This window comes from Callorhinus ursinus, unplaced genomic scaffold, assembly GCF_003265705.2.
Source record: "Callorhinus ursinus isolate GAN/ISIS: 27379988/994484 unplaced genomic scaffold, GSC_fseal_2.0 scaffold68, whole genome shotgun sequence".
Taxonomy (NCBI): Eukaryota; Metazoa; Chordata; class Mammalia; order Carnivora; family Otariidae; genus Callorhinus; species Callorhinus ursinus.
The window spans coordinates 6196973-6220573 of record NW_027397130.1 but is presented as its reverse complement, the minus strand read 5'-3'; the positions used below and the strand labels follow the sequence as shown (position 1 = coordinate 6220573).

The following is a 23601-nucleotide window of genomic DNA, read 5'->3' as shown; positions in this document are numbered from 1 at the left end:
CTCCCACTCCCCCTGCTTGTGTTCTCTCTCTCTCTCTCTCTCTCTCTCTCTCTCTCTCTCTCTCGCTGTCTCTCTCTGTCAAATAAATAAATAATCTTTAAAAAAAAAAAGAGAGAAGAAGCAGGCTTCCTGCTGAGCAGGGAGCCCGATGCAGGGCTCGATCCCAGGACCCTGAGATCATGACCTGAGCTGAAGGCAGACTCTTAACGACTGAGCCACCTACGCGCCCCTGACACACAATTTTATTTTATTTTATTTTTTAAAGATTTTATTTATTTATTCGACAGAGAGAGAGACAGCGAGAGCAGGAACACAAGCAGGGGGAGTGGGAGAGGGAGAAGCAGGCTTCCCGCAGAGCAGGGAGCCCGATGCAGGGCTCGATCCCAGGACCCTGGGATCATGACCTGAGCCGAAGGCAGTCGCTTAACGACTGAGCCACCCAGGTGCCCCCTGACACACAATTTTAAAACATCATTCCCCCCAACATGATTTTGAAGTAAATACCAGACATCATATGATTTCACCAGTTAACATTTCAGAATGTATCCTTAAAAGACAAGCATTCCCCTTAGAAAGCATATCCCCCAAACTATCATCCCGCCCCCCAAAAATTAACAATGATTTTCCTAGTACCATCAAATATTGAATTAGTGCTTACATTTCCCTGATTGGCCTATAAATGTCATTTTTTTAAAGGCACCAATACATTTATTTTTTTAAAATATTTTTTATTTATTTATTTGAAAGAGAGAATGAGATAGAGCGAGAGAAATCATGAGAGGGGGGAGGGTCAGAGGGAGAAGCAGACTCCCCACCGAGCAGGGAGCCCAATGTGGGACTCGATCCCGGGACTCTAGGATCATGACCTGAGCCGAAGGCAGTCGCTTAACCAACTGAGCCACCCAGGCGCCCTAAATGTCATTTTTTTTAAGTTTGTCTAATTGAGATCCAGACTATATATTGCAACTGGTTAATATATCTCAAGTCTTTTCAAATCTATGGTTTCCCTCTTCTTTTTTTTTTGTTTGCAATTTTTTTCATGTTCTTCTCATTTCTTTTCCTTTCTTTCTCTCTTTATTTGTTTTTTTAAGAAAGTAGGTGGTTTGTCCTGTTGAGTTTTCCTCAGGCTGGATCTTGCTGGTGGCATCTGCATGGAATTGTTTTAACATCTTCCTCTGCTTCCTGTGTTCTCTGCATATTGGTAGTTAGAACTAAGGGGTCTCATCAGATCAGGTTTGATTTTTTTTTAAGATTTTATTTATTTATTTATTTGACAGATAGAGACACAGCGAGAGAGGGAACACAAGCAGGGGGAGTGGGAGAGGGAGAAGCAGGCCTCCCGCTAATCAAAGAGCCCGATGTAGGGCTCAATCCCCGGACCCTGGGATCATGACCTGGGCTGCAGGCAGATGCTCAAGGACTGAGCCACCCAGGCGCCCCAGTTCTTACATTTTTTAATGCGGAAAAAAAAAAAGAATATTTTGTAACATATGAAAATTACATGATGTTCAGATTTCAGTGTCCATAAATAAAGCTTTATCGGAACACAGCCATGCTCCTTTGTTTACATATTGTCTGTAGCTGCTTTTGCCCACAATGGCAGAGCTGCAACGGAGACTGGCTTGCAAAACCTAAAATATCTACCCTTTGGCCCTTGACAGAAAAAGTGTGTCAAACTCCTGATTTAAATCAATATAGATGCATAATAGTGAAAAGGTCAAAGAAGAGAGATAGATGTGCTAGGAGGAATAACCAGGAGAACCAGCCTCGCCAGGGAAATAAGGGAAGTCTTCCTGGAGGAAGTGATGTTTGAGCCATGATCTGAAATGATAAGAGTTTCCAGGCAAAGGGGACCAGGACAGTCCTCCATGCAAGGGGGACAGCAGAGGCAAAGCCCCCACAGCTGGAAGAACATGGCAAGCAGAGAAGGCCAGTATGGCTGGAGGGCAGTGAGTGAGGACGATTGATTTGGGGCTGAAAGGGCAGGCAAGGGCCAGGCTTTGAGGGTCCTGTGGCCACACCAGGGGCTCATCTTCATCCTGCAACTCTTAGAAAGCCACCGTAGAGGCCCTCACCCTAAGCAGGGTGAGCAATGGGTCAAGATCAGACTTACTTTGCAGAAAGATCAGCATAGTTACAGTGTTGGACGGGGATGCGAGGTCTCAGATAGACAACAACGGCTGAGACTAGCTGGGGGTGCTGGTGGAGATGAGGGGAAGTGGCCAGAGTGGAGAAATACTAGGAGGTAAAGTGAGCAGGCTTGGTTACGGATTAGATATGGGGCATGAGAGAGACAGAAGGTCACAGAAACCCATGGGATGCTGGCACTGTCATTTACTGAAACGGATTCCAGAAAAAAGACCCAGTTTGGCTGGAGTGTGGGGGAGGGGCGGGGGAGGACAGCATCCATGGCGAGTACTGGTTGATGTTGGGTTTGGGTGCCTTTGAGGCACACAAGTGAAGGTGTCAGGTTGGATCTGGAACGAGGGGTCCTCAGTATACAGGTGGTGGTTGGAGCCACGGGTGTGCGATGAAAGAGGACGGGGTGAAGGTCAGAGTCTGCGGAACTCTGCCATGCAAAGGTCGAGGGTAAACAGCCAGAGTGGCAAGAGAAGTGGCAGGAAACCCAGGAGAGAACGATGTCCTGCACACCAAGGAAAGTTCAAGGAGGGAGGGGTCAGTGGGGTCAGATGCTTTAGGTGAGGACAAAACATGTCCTTTGGATGTGGTGATCCAGGAATGACCAGAAGGGGCAGACGTACAGCTTTTGAGGTTGGAGGGAGGAGGGGAGTTGTGAAACACACCCAGAGAGAGGAGACACCTCTCATATCCAGTTGGGCCATGGAGGAGGCTGGGGCAGGAGCTGGAGGAGAGTATAAGTGGAAAGAGGAAAGACCTTCGGTTTTGTTTTATTTTAGGAGAGACCTGAGCTCATTTAAATGCCAGGCTTGCACAACAGCCTATCTGCTTGATGACTGAGAATTCCTCTGCGTAGATTTGCACCCAGCAGAAATTTTAGACTTAGCAGGAAATGCTAAAACCCCCAAGGTTCCCAAGGGAAGGAGACTCAGGGAAGCAGGGGCAGGCCAGGTAAACCAGGGAAGATGTCTCAGAGGAGGGGGTCCTGGAGCTGCACCCTGAGGATGGGTGACTCCATCAGGCCGCACATGCATCCTGGGCAACTGTACTGGATTAAATAGTGCCCCCCCCACCTCATGTCCACCTAGAACCTCAGAAATGTGCCTTGATTTGAAAATAGGGTCTTTGTAGACGTAATTAGTTAAGATGAGGTTATACTGGAGTAGGGGGGCCCCTAATCCAATGACCAGTGTCTTTATAAGAAAACAGAGACAGAGATATCCAGACACAGAGAGAGAAGATGGAGGCAGGGATTGGGATGATGCCACCGCAAGCCAAGGATCACCAGCAGCCCCCAGGAGCTGGGCAGACAGGCGTGGAATGGATTCTCCCTCAGAGCTCCAGAGAGAACCAACCCTGCCAATACCTTGATCTTGGACTTCTGGCCTTTAGAACAGTGAGAGAATACATTTCTGTTGTCTTAAGCCCCCCAGTTTGTTGTCCTTTGTTATGGAAGCCCCAGGAAACCAACACAGCACCTGTTGAAGGCTATGTGTCGGGTGCTCTGCCAGACACTGGAGATACTAAAGCTGATCATCCCCGAGGTGGTCCTGACTCTCTGGAAGCTGTGACATCAGAGGCCACCAGGGATGACTCTCTAGAAGAGGTGGCACTTAGTCTCTGTCATTATAAACAGTGGGTAGTGGGGTAGTGCCTGTGTGAAAACAGGGACATGACCAAGCAGCCGTCAGGACCAGAGCTAAGGAGGGGAAGGGACCAGCAGAGGTCCCTTCTGAGGGAGAGGACAAGGGGGTGGCAGAAATCTGAACTCGATTCTTCGGTGCTCTGGGCACCATGGAGAGAGGCCCTTCAGGGAGTGCCATGATCCAGTTTGCCTGATCGAAGCCGAATGGGAGTGAGAGAGAAGGTTCTGGAGGTGAAGCGAGGACACAAGCAGGGGAGGTAAGGAAGGGCAGGAATGCACATGAGGTAGGGTAGATAAAGAGGTGAGTTCAACGGGTGAGCTGTCAGCGTGTGGGCTGGGAGTATTGGGAAATGGGTGTGCGTCCAGAGCCCTGCCCAGGTGTGGGCAGAGTGGTCCGGGAACTCAAAGCCAGGGAAGGCTTTTAGATACAGTCCCTGAAAAGGTGGGTGCTTTTGGAAGATGAATCTGTCCGTCCAGGCAGGGAGGCTTGGGTGGAGAGATCCTATCAAGCCTCGGTGTCTGCACTGCGTGGGTCTGATGTGGCCCCAGCATCAGGAAGAGATAAGACATAGAGCAAGATGGACTAGAGGAGTCAGTGGAATTAACGAGTAGCTGGATATGACGCTGGAGGCCAAGGGGAGGGAGGGAGGCCTGGGACCAAGTCAGAGAACTTGAGGTGGGGTCCGGTCTGAAAAGGAAAATGGCAGTGATGGTGTGGGGACAGGCTGAGTTGGGGTGACAGAAAATCACAAGGAGATGGGCCTGGAGCTCTGGAGACGGGGGGGCTAGGCTGGAGGACAGAATCTGGGTAAGAGGCAAGAAGGAGGAATCAGGGGAAGGAGGAGGGGACACAAGATGAAGGAGTGGCCCCAAAGCCAAGGGAGCCCCCCTCCAACAGCCTCCTCCTAGGCTAAGAGAGAGCAAAGTGGGTATTTGGAGAGAGTGCTGTGTCCAGGCCGTGGTTCCAGAAGTGCCTGCCTGATTTATGACCATCGCCCCTTCCCACACACCTGAACTCAGGGCAGAGCTCAGCACAGGCACAATCCCAAATCAGGGGGTACGAGGTCACCCCGTGGTTTCTCTTGTCCTGTTTCCCGGCCCGGCCCCAGCATAAGGCAACATGCTGCTCCTAAGTGGGAGAGAGCAGGACATCTCTGCCCGCCCCCGAAGGTGGGGGCTGGAGCAGAGTGGGGGGTGCCCAACATCACCGCCAGCATCTATGACCAGCTCCAGGACAGACCATGCCCATCAGATATGAATTCATGGGGTCTTTGGGCAAATAGCCAGCTAGACCTCTGGGGCCAGCCGACAAGCTGCCACACGCCCTGGGGCAGAGTAGGGCAAACAGGCAGAGGAGTGAAAAGAGAAAAAATAGAGAAGCTGCCCCAGCGCTGGTGGAGAAGGAAAGGCACTGAGGGGTCCAGCCACCAGCAGCGTTCAGGACAGCCCAGACAGGTCACCCCCATTGTCCCAGCAGGGACAAAGCCAGAGATATCACAGGGTCACTGAGGCCAAGAGCTGGGGAGAGGGACAAAGAGACCAGGACCCCATCCTGGAATTTCAAGCACTTAAAATATTTTTTAAAGATTCCCAGACTGTGGGCTTAGGGTGTTAAGACCCAGGAATGGGGGAGTTACTTGGATGGGCAATAATTCATTGCTTCATTTCAGCCAATGAGCTAGGACCTGGACAGCACTCCATACGTGTCGACACCTCTCTTAGCTACTATAATCCTGCATTACGCACTGGGCTAGGTACTGGGGAAGCACGGATCATCCAGCAAGAAAGCAAGGCGCTTAGTGGGAGACACACAGCACTCAGCGGGATTAATGCCTCCACCTGTAAGGTCTGAGAGGCCTTCTCGGAGGAAGGGGCTTCTAAGTGGACGCCTGAAAACCAACCAGGGGCCAATCAGATAAAGACAAGGCTCCTGGGCGCCTGGGTGGCTCAGTTGGTTAAGTGACTGCCTTCGGCTCAGGTCATGATCCTGGAGTCCTGGGATCGAGTCCCACATCGGGCTCCCTGCTCAGCGGGGAGCCTGCTTCTCCCTCTGACCCTCTTCCCTCTCGTGCTCTCTCTCTCTCTCATTCTCTCTCTCTCAAATAAATAAATAAAATCTTAAAAAAAAAAAAAGACAAGGCTCCTCGAGACAGAGTGTTCCACCACACACGTGCAAAGATCTCAGCAACAGAGTGTGGTGGTGGTTGATAATCTGTACTGATGTACAGCGATTGTGCTATTAAGTACTAATTACTTACTATTAATTCCTGAAAATTTGTGATTTTGAGCAAGTGCCTCCCTCTCTCTTTGAGCAGATGCCTCAGTTCCCTTATCTGTAGGAGGATGACCCTTCCAACTCTGTGTCCCTAGTCACTCACCTGTATTGACAGCTGTCCATAGGCTCTCACAAAAGGGGACCTGATGCTAGGCTGTGCACTTAGACCAGCACTTAGGGGACAGAGTCACAGAGGAAGGGTGGGGAAGGCGGTAGGGAATGTCTGCCAGAGCCCGGCTTGGAGCTTTGTGGCCACAGTGACCATGCTCCAGCCTGCTGGGAACCTCACCCTCGAGAAGCACTCAGAGTCCAGGAAGGTGGAGGGAGTGTCCCCACAGCTCTATCAATTTTATCTTGATGAAGCAGAGGTCATAGTTAAAGGTGGAGCTCCCGAGAGAACAATGAGATCCTGGGAAAAAGAGAGGTGGAAGCTTCCAGGAAGTCCCTGGGTATTGAGTCCCTGGATCCTGCCAGAGTACCCAGGGATGGGGTGGAGGGCTGCATCTGGTCTGTTCTGAGTACCCAGGGGCAAGGACTGCCACTCACAGGACTGAGCCAGGCTGAGGTGCGAGGTGCTGAGATGGTGCAGATCCCTGAGTATGATCCCTTCTGTCCCCCATACAGGCCTGAGACCATCCCTAGAGGACCACGGATGCACTTTAATGGACCCCACCCCCTCCTCTCAATGTTTGTATCCAAGGAAATTCAAGCTAAAATGGCACATAAGAGCCAAACCCAGCACGGAGACCACGGGCAAGAAATGAAACATAGTCACGGAGATGACTTATGTCTAAGACGTAACTTATAACTAATGCAAGTATCTCCTACATAACTCACCCAGAAGTTAAGCCATCCTAGTGGGTGTGAAGTGGTATCTCATTGTGGGTTTGATTTGCATTTCCTTGGTGACTAGTGATGTTGAGCATCTTTTTTTTAAAGCAGGCTCCGTGCCCAGCATGGAACCCAATGCGAGGCTTGAACTCACAACCCTGAGATCAAGACCCCAGCTGAAATCAAGAGTCTGACGCTTAACTGACCCAGCCACCCAGGGGCCCCGAGCATCTTTTCATGTGCTCGTTGGCCATTTGTATGTCTTCTTTGGAGAAATGTCTACTCAGATCTTTCGCCCATTTTCTAATGGGGTTATTTGTCTTTTGGTTGTTGAATTGTAAGAATTCTTTGTATATTCTCCATACAAGTGCTTTATCAGATATATGATTTGCAAATTTTCTCCCTTTCTGAGAGTTATCTTTTCACTTTCCTGATGCTGTTTTGGCACATGAAAGTTTTAATTTTAATGTATGTGGCTTTTTCCTTTGTCACTGATGCTTTTGGTGCCGTATCTAAGAATCCATTGCCTAGTTTGAGGTCACCAGCATTTACTCCTATGTTTTCTTCTAAAAGTTTTATAGTTTTAGTTATGACCCTTTTTTTAATCCTGTGCAGTAGAGTCCAGGCTCATCCTTTTGCGTGTGGATTTTCAGTTGTCCCAGCACCATTTGCTGAAAAGACCATTCTTTCCACACTGGGTTGTCTCAAGACACTTGTAGAAAATCAACTGAGGAGAAATTTAAGGGTTTATTCTTAACTCTATTCCATTTGATCTATAAGTTTATCCTTATGCCAGTACCACACTGTCCTTTTTTTTTTTTTTAAGTTTATTTATTTTTAGTAATCTCCACACCCAACCTGGAGCTTGAACTGGGGACTCCCAGATCAAGAGTGGCATGCTCTTCTGACCAAGCCAGGCAGGTACCCCAGTAGCACACTGTCTTGATGACCATAACTTTGTAGTAACTGAAAAAGCTTTATTTTTTTTAAGATTTTAATTATTTATTTGAGAGAGAGAGAGAAAGCCCAAGAGGGGGGTAGGGTCAGAGGGAGAAGCAGACCCCCTGCTAAGCAGGGAGCCCCATGTGGGACTCAATCCTGGGACTCCAGGATCATGACCTGAGCCGAAGGCAGTCGCTTAACCAACTGAGCCACCCAGGCGCCCCTGAAAAAGCTTTAAATTGTACATATTAAGGGCTGGCTGGGTGGGAAGAAGATGGAAAAGGCCCTGCAGGTCTGAGGGGTAGCCCTCTTGGCTCGCCCGCAGATGCCTGAGTTCCTCTGGGTGCGGCCCTCAAGCTCCAGGCTTTCAATAGAAGGCCCACTGGGGGGCTAAAGCCTACAAAGAACGGGTCCTCCACTCTGGCCTCCCACCCGACTCCAGCTGGGAGGTAGAGCTCCTTAATCACACGCTTTCTCCTTCCCACTCCTGGGAGCCGTAGCACTCGGAGGGAGCAGGAAACACTTGCATGCTAATCACATGCAAATGTTTCCGCGAAGCCGGCGTCTGGAGCCCGGCGGGCTGCAGGACCCGCCAGGCCACTCTGAGCCCTGGACCAGGCTGAGATTAGGGGTGCAAGCCCTGGCCCCGCCCCGCCACGCCACGCCCTCCCACCCGGCGGCCAGGCCTCCTTCCCCACCGGCCGGCGACGCGGAGGTGGTCCCGCCCCCCGGCGCCCTGCGGTCCGCCCCCCGAGGGCGCGGCTCTCCGCGGGTGGGCGGTGTCCCGCCTCCTCCATTGCTAGCGGGCCGGGCCGCAGGACGCCGCGCTCGGCGGGAGTGGAGCTGCGCCACCGCCGGGCCGCGCGAGCCGGTGAGCGGGCTCCCCGGGGCTCCCCACTGTCCGTAAGGTGCCCTCCCGCCGGGGTCTGCGTCTGCGCCGTCGCGGACGCGCCTCTCCGTGGACCTCCCGGGCCCCTCCCCGCCTGTGACGGGCTCCGGGTTGAGGATCCAGGAAAGTCTTGTCTTGTCTCGTTCTTGAGCTGCCCCAGCCTGAAATGGCTGGGGACCCTCACGCCTGAGGGGGCTCTCCCGAGCCACTCCTACCCTCCACGGCTTGGGGTGTGGGGGAGGCACGGGCACTACTTAAGGCCTGGCCTGAAATCTCCACGCGGGCGCCTCCTGGGCGTCCCAGAAGCCCCACCCAGAGGATCTGGGGAGGGTGGGAAAGGGGAATGACCCCGGATGGCAGGGTCATGACGTTCCTGTTGCCTCTCCCATCCCCCTTCCAGGCTAAGGTCAGCCGGCCCCTGCTGGAATGTGGGGGCAAGTTTGGAGACAGAGAAAGGAAGAGGGTGACTTGTCCCGGTTCACGAAGTTCTGGAACACCTAGTTCCTTCCTCAGCCCCTGCCAAGTGTAGGGGTTTGTGGGCTTGTCAGTCCCAAGCTCAAGCTGGTTCTGGCCTCTCTCCTACCACTGCCACCCTGTGTCCTGGGCCCTGCCTGATATGGGGTCTGGGAAGGGAGGGGGTCTCCAGGGCTTGCTGTGGAGCTGGTGAGGGCTCCTTTGCATCCCCTCCACTTAGCACACCAAAACCCATTGCTCCCTCCTGTGGCCATGCCTGCAAGCTTAGAGGGGCAGAGAAGGGATTCCGAGGGCCTAGTGAAGGCTCTGGCATCAGATGGGAAGCCCTAAAAACAAACCAAGGGATGCATGCAATGTTTGAAGGACAAGAAATGCCATTTGATTTTGTGCCCTGTCCACAAACCCAGCTTCCTGCCACTTGGGCACGAAGGTAGTCACTCTGACTCTGGGCTGGGGTCCCTGAGGGCTGAGGTGGGCAGCTCCTGTGGAGAGCTTCCAGTCCCTGGAAGTGAGAGCGAAGTGTCTCCATCTGCATTTCCTTCCTTGCCACAACCACATACCAGGCAGTGATCATGATTCATGGTGCCCAGTACAAAGGAAAAACCACTTCCCTTCTGGGGCAAAGTTGGAGCCAGAGACCCCAGCCCCAACTCTTCTCCGCTCTGCTTGAGTCTTCTGGAATGGACCTGCCTGCCAGGAAGCCAGGTCACCCTTGGTCCTGGTCTTGCCTGCCCCCTGGGGAACACAGGTGGGTCACATTAATGTTATCTTTTTGCTCACCCAAGGCCTGGTAGGGATGTGTGAAGAGGTCCCTGCTCATAGTGTGTGTGGGGGGGGACAACAATGATAAACAAGAGAATGATCCACTCCAATGTAGTGTGAAAAGTACAATGAAAGAGAGAAGTAGAGGAAGGGGGCCTAGTCCAGCCTGGGGTGGAGGTCACGGGAGCTTCCCAGGGGTGCTGTCAGGGCTGAATCTTGAAGGACCAACAAGATTCTCTCTGGCTCTGATTTTGGAACCTCGGCAGCCTAGTTTTTGAGGAGGGACCAGTTTGCTGGGGGAGGGGGCTAGAGGACCAACCAGACAAAAAAGCTGTTTATGACCTAGGAGTCACTGGGGGTCTGGGAGGGGATGCCCCCTTGTGGAAGGCAGAGTCTGCAGGGGAACCCCCACAGGGAGGCCAGGGGTCCTCAGACCTGGGAGGCAGGGCTCCCAGCGTGCAAAGAGAGAGCAGAGGTGCTTAGGGTTTCCTGGGCTCTGACTGTTCCCCAGAGGCCTGGAGGAAGGAGAGGCAGCGAAAAGTCAGCTCCACTGCAAGATTTAGACAGAGGGTGGGTGCAGAGTGAAGGTCAGAATCCTGGACAAAGTCCCCAGAGGGCTACCTGGAGAAGTGGCTGCTAATACGGGCACTAAAGAGGCCACTCCGGGGGGGAGTGGAGGAGGTTTCGGGGAGAGGCCTCTCTATAAAGGGGCAGAACAAGCATGAATGAGAAAGGACCAGAGCGGGGGCAGGGGGAACTGGGCCCGTGTCTCCTCTGTCATCCACCTCCTCTGGGTGGCATCAGATGCCCTGCTACCTCTGGGTCAAGTGACAGTGTGCTGCTTTGAAAGGAAACCAGCAGGGTCCCAGGACTTGGAAGTGACAGGTAGGGCAGCAGTGAAGGGAAGGGCAGGAGGGGTGAAGGCGGCGGAGGAAGGCTGGTGGCACTTCTGGGAGGAAGAGGGGAAAGCGGCAGGTCAGGGCAGACTCAGGGCCCAGCGCTGGAGACATTCAGGTGTGGAGGGGACATTCAGGCCAACACAGGATCAGGTTGTACCGGTGGCCTTTCCATTTGCTGCAGGAACAGAAATCCTGGAAGGGAACTGTATCTGAGGTTTGCCTGAGCCTGGAACCGGGCTGGGAGGATTGGAGCTGAGGGATCTCCAGGGCTAATACCACAAGCAGGAGCCAGGACGGCAGGACGAGCCATGCCTGCAGCACCGCACCCCCCACCACACACACACACACACACACACACGCACGCACACACGCACGCACGCACACACTCACGCACTCTAAGCTGGGCTGAATGGGCCACTCACCTTGGCAGGGCTCCAGGGGGTCCTCTGGGGAGGGAGGAGGCTTGGTGCCCAGAGAAGAGATTGGAACGTCAGAAGGAGGCAGTTTAGGGTGGATCCCATTTAGCTGTTAGAGCTCCTGGGCCTGGCGGGGAAGGTGTGGAGTGCAGGGTGTGGCAGGAAGATGGGGTTGCATATTTCTGATAGTTTCCTGAGTTTCCCTGGATCTTCCCGGGACCTGGGGGTAAAAGGAGGGAGGCTGTGGGAACTGTAGCTCAAGGGATCCATTGTCTCCAGAGGCAAAGGCTGCGGGAGCCCTGAGTACGGTCTGAGGGCCACAGGGGACCACGGAGCAGGTGGAGAGCCAGGACAGAGGGGACTGGGTAAGGGCTCCGCGTTTGGGGAGGGGCCTTGGGGCTTTGCGGCCTGGTTATGGCAGCTTCTGTGATGGGGGAGCAACCTGGATGGGGTGAAAAACGGAGATAGGACTGAGCCAAAGATGGGGCATGTGCATGTGCATCCACCTGGTGTGTGACCCTTTGTGCATGTGTGTGTCTGCATTGTGTGTGACCGTGTGTGTGTGTCTGTGTCCATTTGTTTGTCTCTGGGCTTGTCTGCATGTGTCCACGTAGGTGTGTATCAGTGCATGTGTGTGTCTCTTTGTATATGTCTGGGCATGTCTACATGTGTGACTTTGTATGTTTGTGTGTCTCTAGACTTTGTGTGTGTGTGTGTTGGGAGGTGTTGCTCAGAGAAGCCCTGACAGGTGGTGGGTCATTATTGAGCATCACTGTAGAACTTGCCTCTGCCATGAGCTCCCTGTGAAAGATGTGATTTCACAGGGCCTTTGGATGAGACCCATGCCTTTTCCTGAAAGCTGCTTGTTTGGTGCCCTTGGACAGCTCTTCTGTGTACACTCCTTTTTTTGTTTTTTTTTTTTAAGATTTTATTTATTTATTTGACACAGAGACAGCGAGAGAGGGAACACAAGCAGGGGGAGTGGGAGAGGGAGAAGCAGGCTTCCCGCTGAGCAGGGAGTCCGCTGCGGGGCTTGATCCCAGGACCCTGGGATCATGACCTGAGCCGAAAGCAGACGCCTAACGACTGAGCCACCCGGGCGCCCCTATTCTGTGTACGCTCCCTGACAACACCCAGCACCGACTTACTCACCTAGGACTTCTCGACAGCACTGACAGCGGACGCTGCTGTTAAGGTGGCGTGGTTAAAGTCTGTGTTTGTGTGCAGGAAGCCTGCTTATGAATGTTGGAAAATGCATCTGTGCGTGCCTGTGGGGGCATTGGGACCACGCTGGCTCTAGAGATCTGTTCTGTTCTACAAGCAGCTATTGAGTGCTTGCTGTGTGCGGGAGGGGGCCCCAAGGCTGGGCCAGGAAGTGCTACCTGCTGACTGACCACCAAATGTAAGTCCAGAAAGAATTCCATCCACCTGCCTTGCCCCACTGAAGGCTCACCTGCCTGCCCCTCCTGCCAGACTGGCTCTGGGAAGTGGGTGAAAGGAAATGCCAGGGCCACGGCATTTGCCTCTGGTCACCTCCCAGGGGGCGGTACACTCTGTGCCACCTGGTGCTGGGGCAAGAGGGCGGGGTGGTTTCAGCCACCCAGGGAAAGTGGCTGGTGAACTGGGGATGGCAGCTACATTCTGTCCCCTCCGCAGGTTGCCCAGGCAGTGGTAGCGGCTTTCGTGGCAAAAGATGCCCCGGGTCCTGGAGCGTGCAGAGGGCTGCTGGGCCTGGGTGGTGCTGCTGGCCTCCCTGGTGACCCAGGGCCTCACTCTGGGCTTCCCCACGTGCACTGGCATCTTCTTCACTGAACTACAGCATGAGTTCCAAGCCAGCAATAGTGAGACCTCATGGTTCCCCTCCATCCTGACAGCCATGCTCCACGCTGGGGGTGAGCAGCCTGGGGAGGGGCCGAGGGAGGGTTGAGAAAGAGCATGGGATGAGGGAGGAAGCCACCATCTCCCTGGCCTCCTGGAGCTCTCTCTCTGAGGCCACAGGCTTTGTCTCATGGGGTGAATTCCTAAGATATCACCTGATTTGAGCAGGGCCAGCCCCTGGCAGGAACTCTGCAGGGCTGTGCTGTGCTGAACTGGGCTGGGCAGGTCTAGGCTGGGCAAGGGTTGGGGAGAGGGTACGGAGGTATCTGAGGTGCAAAGCCAGTCCTCTCAGTGGCTGGTGGCCGCGGGATGATCGATGCAAACTGTGGGAGCGTCAGGCACTAAGCACAGACTTGAGGAAGAGCTGCTTGCATGATCTCTCTGAACCTCAGTTTCTTCTTCTTCTGCAATATGGAGGTAACGCCCAACACCCTACCCACTTCCTACGTGGGATCATAGGGAGGATCCCATGAGTCACCAGTGAGTCGCATTTGGAGAACCTCGTTAGGGGCTTCAGCATGGGAAAGGGGGCTTGAGGAAGACACGAGGGTCAAGATGGGGGCAGGGCAAGAGCCCCGTCTCTCACCAGGAAGCAGAAGGGATGTTGCAAGGGCTGGGGAGGTTTGAGTGAAGGCAGCCCTCCCCCCCCATTTCCTACTTGACTCCTCCAAGAATGTGACCCTCTCACCCTGACCCCAGTGAAGGGGGATGGCCAGGGCTGCCTGGGAGACTCCCTGCAATAGACTTGGGCTCAGGGGCCTGCCCTGGCTCCCGAGAGCCCTTGAGGGAGATTCCGTAGAGAGTGATCTGCGAAGGGGGCTGGGGCGAGGAGGCTCTGGTCAACGGGAGCCAGATCTCACGGCCCACAGGGCTCTCCCCATGCGTGTGTTTGCTCTCTCCGCGGACTCCGTCTCCCTACACCCGGCACAAGCAGCCTGCTTGTTATTCCAGGTCCTTCCCTCCAACTGGGAGAGAAGTCAGACTGGGAGAGATGGCCTCATGAGATTACCCCTGAACCTGCCACCCCGGGGCCTGGACTCAGGGCCCTGGGAGAGGCCTGGACCAGGCCAGACCGCGTGACCTTTTCACCTGCAAGGTTGGGGCAGAAGTGGGAATCTCAGGTGGTTCCTTCCACGCAGCCAGAAAGGGGTCCGTGCCAGGGCCTGGGAAACAGGCATCCATGGGGACCTCCACTCCCCAACCAGCTTTAGACTCGCCACCTCCTAGCGGGCATGCCAACACCTCAGTCGGCCTGGGATTCTTGTCTTGTCTGTCTGTCTCACGTACAAATACACCTTTAGTCCATGCTCATTCAGAGTATCAGAGGAATTTTATTTTATTTTATTTTTAAGATTTATTTATTTGTCAGAGAGAGAGAGAGCACAAGCAGGGGGAGCGGCAGGCAGAGGGAGAAGCAGCCTCCCCACTGAGCAGGGAGCCTGATACGGGACTCGATCCCAGGACGCTGGGATCATGACCTGGGCCAAAGGCAGACGCTTAACTGAGCCACCCAGGTGTCCCCAGAGAAATTTTAAACTTGAAATTATCCTCGATCCCAAGCACCCCCGGTCCCCACGCATCTTAAGAGATGAAGAAAGCAAGCAAGCACAAAGTACAAAGCACGTTCGGGGTGGCAGAGTGAGTTCAGGGCAGAAGCAGTGCCCGGCTGAGAAAACACCCTGCCTCCCAGTGCACTTGGCTAGCTAAGGCAAGCAGACGCAGGTCTCAGCCCCCACCCCCTGGGCCATGACTTGGGGCTTTCCCCAAGGTCACCTCTCGGAAGTCAGGCCAAAGTTTGGGGTGGGGAAGATGGAAGATGTGTGGGGCAGTGGTCATGTTCCCTGCAGAGTCTTGCCTCTCCCTCTCTAGCTACCTCTGCTTGATTATCTCTGAGTGTTGTGGGCTGCCTACTTCCGCTGTCCCTCCCATACTCATACTGGCTCACACCCACACATGCCTTCTCCACCCCAAACATACACAGACACTGCGTACACACGCACACTCTCTCTCTTTCCCTGTTCCTTTGGCTGTGCTCTGGGAGGGTAACTCAAGAAATTCCATTATGTGTACTTGGGGGCGGGGCACTGAGTGAATGGGGCCCTGCAAGGCTGGAGAAGCAGCCAGCCAGGACTGGTTTGTTTCCGTTCTGGGTCTGGGCTGGTGAGAAAGCAGCTTAAGGTGGGGGTGGGGTGGAGGAGAACAGGCCCTTCTCCACCAGAAGCCAAACGTCTGGGTGCAAGATTTTGTGTTGGCTGGAAGTGATGGGAGAGGGGAGAAAGCACCACACCCAGTTTTCTCCAGAGCACTCCAGAGGCCAGTGCAAGGGAGTAGGGGGTGGCCCAGGGCCCCAGGCTGCCCGCCTTAGACAGGTTGGAGGCTAGTGGGAGGGCTGTGGCCAGTCCTCTTGAGAATGGGAAGCAGGCAGGGGCTGTAGCTGCTCACTGGTTTTGATACCCTGGGACCCTCACCCACGGAGACAAGACCCCCCCCCCCAGCAAGGGGCATCCCACCCAGGTCATGAGCCAACCCTATTTTACTAGATGGAATCAGCCTCAGGTCGGCATAGTGAAGGGCCTCAGTCTGTTGCTCTGGGGATCCTTCTTGGGGGTCAAACTGCACACACTTCCCCTCAAAGCCAGTCAGATGTCATCCAGTGTGACCTCCTGTAGGGGAGGCGCAGAGAGGGACTGAGTTTGCCCCAGCCCATAGCCAGCCTGTGGCCGGTGGCAATCAAAACCTAGGCCTACAAGGCCCCGGGGCTGTGCCCTTCAAGCTACGTGGCTAATTCTTACTGGAACCCCCTCCCAAGCCCACTCTCCCTCCCTCCCATCCTCCTCATTCAACCACCACCTGCTAGCTGCTTCCTCACCCCTGCCCCTCCCTGCATCCTCCCCACAGGACCACTGTGCAGTATCCTGGTGGGACGCTTTGGCTGCCGAGTGACGGTGATGCTGGGGGGCGCACTGGCCAGCCTGGGCATGGTGACCAGCTCCTTCTGCCGCACCCTTAGCCAGCTCTACCTCACAGCAGGATTCATCACAGGTGACCGTCTTCCCATTTCGAGAACTTCTGGGTGCCTACCAAAAAGTGCCAGACATAAGTGCAGGCAGCGTGCCTCATCTTCTGGGGCTGCTTGTAGTCACATGAGGTAGAAGGACAATGAATACATAAATGAGAAAGATTGGTCCTGATGGTGACAAGCACACGAGAAGACAGGACTGCTGATGCGATGGTGTCCTGGCTGGGGGCGGGGGTGGGCAGAGATTAAACAAGCAAAGAGGTAAAACCTCTAGAGCACCCCATGCAGAAGATAAAGCAAGGGTGGGGGAGGTTGCTACTTTCTACAGGGCAGTCAGGGAAGGCCTTGCAGAGAAGGTGACATTTGGGCAGAAAGCTAATGGAGGTGAGGGAGTCTGCTGCCAGGCTCTCAGGGAAAAAGCATTCCAGGCAGCAGGGAGAGCAAGTGCTAAGGCCCGGAAGGGCCCGAGGGGGAGTGAAGGGCATGAGCAAAGGTAGGGTGGGGAGTAGTGGTTGGGGAGTAGTGCCCGAAAGGCTGAGTAGTGAGATGGGAAACCACCTGAGAGATTCGGGCAGTGGGGTGAGTGACGTCATCCAACTGCCGTTTGTAAAGCACCACTCTGCTGTGTTGACATGGGTGCACCGGGGGGGCTAAGTTAGAGCAGGAGAACAGGTAAGGGCATGGTCATCACCCATCATACCATCACCTTTGACCACGGTGGTATGATGGAGGTGGTGAGGAGCAGTCAGGTTCAGGACTGCGAGGGAGGTCCAGAGAAGAAGAGCCAAGGATGACCCAAGGTTCCAGCAGCCAAGAAGGGTGGCGCCAAGGTTTTTGCCCCAAACCACTGGAAGGATGGAGTAGCCTTTAACTGCATTGGGAAACCTAGGGGAGGAGCAGGTCGGTGGGCGGTTGGGAAGCTCAGGTGTGGAAACATCCAGTCTGCCGTTCAGGGACAGGCCCTGGGCTGCAGCGAGCAGTTGGGGAGCCCATGACAGGGCTGGCATTCTAATGTTGAGGGCAGGTATCATCCTGCTGTCACCGAGGGAACATGGGTGGGTGGCTAAGGAGGCCTGAGGACTGGGCCCTGCGGGATCCAGCAGTCTGCGTGGGAAGAAGGGACACAGGCAGGAGGAGATGCAAGAGAGTGATGTTTTTGGAGAAAGTGAGGAGAGAGGGCGGTGTCAGGCTGCTGGTGGATCACGTGGAAGGAGACCAGCCTTGATCTTTGGATTTGGCAATGTGGAGGTTGCTGACCTTGATAAGAGCAAGTCTGGACCAAGGGTGAGGGCGAAAGTCTGATTGCAACAGGTTCAAGAGCAAAGAGGAAGAAAGGAATTGGAGACAGCAGAGATAAACAGTATTTCCAGGAAATTTTGTTGAAGGGGACAGAGAAACGGGCCAGTACCCAGAAGAGGCTGTGGAGTCAAGAGAGGGTTGTTTTGTTTTGTTTTGGGTTTTTTGTTTGTTTGTTTGTTTTAAACTGCTTTATTAACTTCACAAAATATAATGAGCAGCATTCCACGCAATAGGGTAAAACTCCCCGGCTGATAGAATCTTATAGACTGAGTCAAAATACAACATTCGAGGACACCTGGCTGGCTCAGTCGGTAGAGCATGTGACTCTTTTTTTTTTTTTTTTTTAAGATTTTAATTATTTATTTGAGAGACAGCACATGAGAGGGGGGAGGGTCAGAGGGAGAAGCAGACTCCCCGCCGAGCAGGGAGCCCGATGCAGGACTCGATCCTGGGACTCCAGGATCAGGACCTGAGCCGAAGGCAGTTACCCAACCAACTGAGCCACCCAGGCGGCCCAAGCACGTGACTCTTGATCTCAGGGTCATGAGTTCAAGCCCCACATTAGGCAAAGAGCCTACTCAAAATAAAAACAAACACACAAAAACCCCCACCCACATTCAGGAAGGAGCTGGTAACAGGAGACCCACAAGAAACATGTAAGACCAAAGGGTTTATGGGAAAGGTCCATCGTGAACATGTAAGTTTAGAAAAACAGGTCCGTCTTCCTATGAACTTGAGGGAGAACATCAGGACTCAAGGCATCAGGCCAAATTCCTCATCCATTCTTGGTGAGGAGGGTCAGCGCTAACTGCCCGCAGACCATGACCAGATTGCTTTTCCCTCTGCTGCCTCACTTCCTCTCACCCTTGCCTGTGGCTCTGTGGCTCTCCAAGCCTCTGACGCACGTTCCACCTATCCTGCAGGATGGAACCGCCTACGGAGGCACACGACATTCACCAGCTTCCAAAGGGAGGGCCAAGGCTTCTCCATTATTAGCACCTTGCTCCTTTTCATCCTTTCCTGAATTTTCCCCTTTGGACGCCATTGCTCCTGGGCCCCTCCTTGTGGTCTCCTGCTCCTCCCGAGATCACAGCAGCGAGAATGAGCCCCAGAGACACTTCCGCCTGCATACCTGCTCCCCTCCGTCTCCTGCTTTTGGGAATCACCCCTGACCCGCAGACCCTCGGGGCCACTGGGAGCAGGTACCGAGAAGGGAGCGGGAGCAAGCCATGGCCAGATCTCTGTTTTGGTTTTTTGTTTGCTTTTGTTTTGCTTTTTAAAAATTTTTTACTTATTTGAGACAGAGCACGGGTGGGGGACGGGGGGAGAGGCAGAGGGAAATGGAGAGAGACAAGCAGACTCCCCGCTGAGCAGGGAGCCCAACCTCCGGGCTCCATCCCAGAACCGCGAAATCATGACCTGAGCCAAAGCCAGATGCTTCACTGACTGAGCCATCCAGGCGCCCTTTGTTTTGTTTTTAGTGGGAGAAATAACAACGAAGTCGAGAATGATCTGGCAAAGAGGAGAAAGTGGGTGGTGCAGGAGGGGGAAATTGCTGAAGGGATATGCCTTTGAGTAGACCAGAGGAAGGGCATAAGTGGAGGATTGGCCTTGGCTGGCAGCAGGGACAAACAGTCCAGTTTTACAGATGGAAGGCAGGTGGTCAGCTGGGGGGGGGGGGGGGGGGGGGGGAGGGTGCATAGAGAAGGAGAGGTGGTCATCTAGGAGGGTGGGAGGGAAAACGGACGGTGGCATCGTAGGGCGCCCAAGAGTCTGCCTGAGGCTTGTGGTCATGGTGTGGTCGTGAGCTTTCTCTCCCAAAATGTTCAGCTGTGGGGGGCAGCTTGGTGTCCAGAGGAAGAGAAGAAGCTGATGTGGCTCAATCATGGTGAGTGACAGAGAATGGCCTGAGATGGCACCCAAGAGACGACCAGAGGCCAGACCGTGCAGAGCCTTCCAGGGTAGAGTAAATACGGTGGCATTTTTTTCTAGGCGTAATGGGAAGTCCTTGAAAAGTGTTAGGCAGGGAAGAAACTTACCCCAATTTAGGTTTTTATTTTGTTTATTTATTTTTTTAAGATTTTATTTATTTATCTGAGAGAGAGCGAGCGCAAGCGCTAGGGGAGGGGCAGAGGGATAAGGAGAGGGAGAAGCAGATTCCCCACTGAGCAGGGAGCCCGACGCGGGGCTCGATCCCAGGACTCAGATCCTGACCTGAGCTGAAGGCAGATGCTTCACCGACTGAGCCACCCAGGCGCCCCCCAGTTTAGGTTTTTTTTTTTTTTTTAAGATTTTCTTTATTTATTTGAGAGAGAGAGAATGAAAGACAGAGAACACGACAGGGAAGAGGGTCAGAGGGAGAAGCAGACTCCCCGCTGAGCGGGGAGCCCGACGCGGGACTCGATCCCGGGACTCCAGGATCATGACCCGAGCCGAAGGCAGTCGCTTAACCAACTGAGCCACCCAGGTGCCCCCAGTTTAGGTTTTTTAAAGATCACGCTGGTGCTGTGCAAAGGGGACAGGTGTGCCCCTGGCAGCCTTGGGAGGGCAGAGCGGATCCTTCTAAGGGGGCGGCAAGGCAGTCTGTTTCCTTCTTCAATCCCTGGGGACCTGGAAGTGGGTCTGGGCTCAAACAGAAGGAGGGCAGACATGGAGCATGACCCCATGACCCCTCTCTGGGTACGGGTGGGAGGCCCCGAACGCCCTTGAGTCAGTCTCCCTCCCACCACAGGCCTGGGCATGTGCTTCAGCTTCCAGTCGAGCATCACCGTGCTGGGCTTCTACTTCTCCCACCATCGGGCGCTGGCCAATGCACTGGCTTCGGTGGGCGTCTCCCTGGGCATCACGCTCTGGCCACTGCTCTCCCGATACCTCCTGGAGGATCTGGGCTGGAGGGGCACCTTCCTTGTCTTCGGCGGAGTTTTTCTCCACTGCTGTGTCTGTGGAGCTGTTCTGAGGCCCGTGGCCACCAGCACAGCCCCTGAGGCCACAGAAGGCCCCCCTCCACCTTCCAAGACACCTGCTCCCAGCTGCCTGGCAGCGTGTGGTCGGGCCATCCAGCGCCACCTGGCCTTTGATATCCTGCGGCACAATGCGGGCTACCGAGTGTACACACTGGGTGTTATGTGGATGATCCTGGGTTTCCCACTGCCACACGTCTTTCTGGTGCCATATGCCATGTGGCATGGGGTGGATGAACACAGGGCAGCCCTGCTCATCTCCATCATTGGCTTTAGCAACATCTTCCTGCGGCCCATGGCTGGGCTGGTGGCAGGCCGGCGGGACTTTGCTGGCCACCGGAAGTACCTGTTCAGCCTGGCAGCCCTGCTCAATGGCCTCACCAACCTGGTGTGCGCTGCGTCGGCCGACTTCCGGGTGTTGGTGGGCTACTGCTTGGTGTACAGCGTGTCCATGAGTGGCATTGGAGCCCTCCTCTTCCAGGTCCTCATGGATATTGTCCCCATGGATCGGTTCTCCAGCGCCCTGGGCCTCTTCACCATCCTGGAGAGCATCTCCATTCTCATCTCCCCGCCACTGGCTGGTGAGGCCCTGGGAGGGAGGGTGGCCAGGTGTACATGGGTGTGGCCTGGGTGGGCAGGATATGGAGATAGGGCAAAGGGGAACAATCTGAACAGATTTGGGTGCCATCAGCATCTCCAGGGGTAGGGACTGGGAATCTGTGATTTTTCCAAGCATCTGTGATTTTCCAGGATGCAGGCTGTTCCCCAGCTGGCGCCCAGGGCATGAACAGTTAAAAATAAGGATTTTTATACGAGACTTGCCTGAGTCCTTCATCTTCCTCTCTCTACGTTTTCTTATCAGCAAAGTGGGGATGATAATAGAATCTACCCTGTAGGCTTGTTGTGAGGATCACAGTTCTATAGCAGAGAGCCTGGCACAGGGCAGAAAACTGCGCACATGTTTGCCGTGATTAACATCCTGGCTGTCCCGCTTCCTACCTGTGGGACCCAGGCAAGTCACTCTCCTTCTCTGAGCCACAGTGTCATCTGCAAAATGCAGACAAGAACACCTGCCTTAACCACTGGTTCGCCTGTGCCAGTCACTGGTGGGCATGGCTGAACACGGAGGCCCAGTCCCCACCTCTCAGGGCTGACCTTCTTCTGGTGCGAGAGTCAGGAATTAAAGCAGAGACACGTTTGCGCTCAGCGTGGTGACTTGTGCCAGGAGGGAAACAAACACATGTGGGAGCAGAGACGTATGGGAGGGCCCAGGTGTAGCTGAGCAGATATCCCAGACTACCGGCCCTTGTGTGCTGGGCTTCCTGCCACCAAGGGTAAGGGAGACATGCCCTGAGGTGCCCTTCTGACCCAAGGGCTCTTCCTGCCCCCCTGGAGAGCAGGCTTAGTGTTTCCTCTTCTTTGATTCAACAGATCTCTGTTGAGTGTCTCCTAGGTGCCAGCCACAGTGGCTCCTATGGGGATACAGCAGAGCCCAAAATAAAATCCCTGCTCTCGGAGAGCACACGAGTTACTGGGAGGGAGGTTTGGTAGCCCCAGACAGTGGCCTAACTTGCTCTCTGTCCCCAGGGCTCCTCCTGGACACCACCGACAACAACTTTAGCTACGTTTTCTACATGTCAAGCTTCTTCCTCATATCAGCTGCCCTCTTTATGGGTGGCAGCTTCTGTGCCCTTCAGAAGAAGGAGAGGCCAGGCAAGCAGGCCAAGGCAGAAGGAGCCATCACGGAGGCTGCCTCAGAGCAGGTCCTCGCGGCGGAGGGCTCATGTGATTCCAAGAAGCGGCTATACACCGAGGTCATGTATGTGACCAGCGTCTGAGCCCTGAGGTCGGTGAGTGACCATCTCCGCAGCCCAGGAATGTGATGTTCAGCTGCTAGGGGCTGGGGTGAGGGGCTGCCCAGGAAGCCCGAAGTAAAAAGCCATCCAGGCTCTGCACACTGGGAGTCAGCCAGGAGCTGGGATCTTGGAGGCTGGCCTCCAAAGACTCAGGGCTCCTTCCAACCAGCAGAATCCAGGAGCAGATCTTCCTGACTTTTTCTTTGGGGTACCAGCATACCTGGAGCCCAGGAAAGTGAGTCTAAACCCTGCTTGGGTCTGTCACAGCCGGCTTGGCTCAGCTGGCTGCCCAGTACTTCTGCTGCCTCTCAACACACTGGACCCTCCAGTCTAGTCTGGATGTCTCTGATGTGACTCTTTGTCCTTCTCCGGCCTCCAGACAGTTCCAAAGAGTTCACCCCTCCTGTAAGGCCCTCCACCCCCTTTCTTCCCAAGGGCCCCAGCCCTTGCCCTGAGGGTGGCCCCCAGCACAGGTTGTTGGGCCTCACGCTGACTGGAAGCTTGAGAAGAAGAACCTCCTGAAAGAATGAGCTGTGACCGGCAGTGGTGGAGGGCCAGGCTGAGGGGTTGGCGTGGACATAGGACACGGACAGATTAATGGTTGGGTAGAGGACCCATCCTGGTGTCTGAGCAAAGAACTGGTGGGAAGCCCTTGGCTTGGGTCCTAGAATCAATGAAGTCTGAGGGGTCCCCTCACTCAGCAGGGCCTGCTCTACAGTCTCCCTCCCTCCCGTGCCCCCACCTTGTATCTTGGTCATGAAGCTGAGTGCTGGGGTGGGGGGAAGCCTGACATTTGAGTGAGCAGTGGAGCAGAAGGATTGCTGGGCAGGGCATGAGACCTCTGGGAAAATGGAGCTGCTTTTGCAGCAGAAGCCTTTCACTCCTTCTCCCTCCTGTGTCAGAGGTGTCCACCTTGGGGTAAGTAGCTGGCTGGGCCAGCTGCCAGCCCACCTCCACTCCCAGGGGGCCTGTGCCTGTGGCATGGAGGTCAGTGCTCCCCACACACATCCTCTTTTTGCTGGTACTGGTCCCTGAGGTCATCACTACAAGCTTGTCCCAGCAGGGTACCACCTGAGGCAATGGAAAAACAGAGTTTATTTGAATTACACACAAAAAAACCTTCCTGTAGCAGGTTATAAACCCTGTGAACTAATGAAGCTGGAAAACAGGCCTTGAGTAAGTCCCTCCCCTCCGCCTTCAGTTCTCCCTGCTCAGCAGGGGCTGCTGCGACCCAAGGCCTTGTTTGTTGGTTCAGGCTCAGCCAGGCTCCAACAAGGAAGCCTTATCAGGAAAATAAATTTTATTTTCATGACCTGA

The 23601-nt window shown here is 54.4% G+C and overlaps 1 protein-coding gene across 1 annotated transcript; it reads left to right on the top strand.

The window, feature by feature from the left end:
* Positions 1 to 8614: 8614 nt before the first annotated feature.
* SLC16A5 (solute carrier family 16 member 5) lies at positions 8615 to 23601 on the top strand. Its single transcript, XM_073886059.1, is given in 8 exon segments — positions 8615 to 8703; positions 9122 to 9873; positions 9875 to 9913; positions 9915 to 9943; positions 11552 to 11637; positions 16049 to 16192; positions 20200 to 21009; positions 22016 to 23601. Coding segments are annotated over 7 exon segments (1458 nt in total). The 5' UTR covers positions 8615 to 8703; positions 9122 to 9774; the 3' UTR covers positions 22267 to 23601.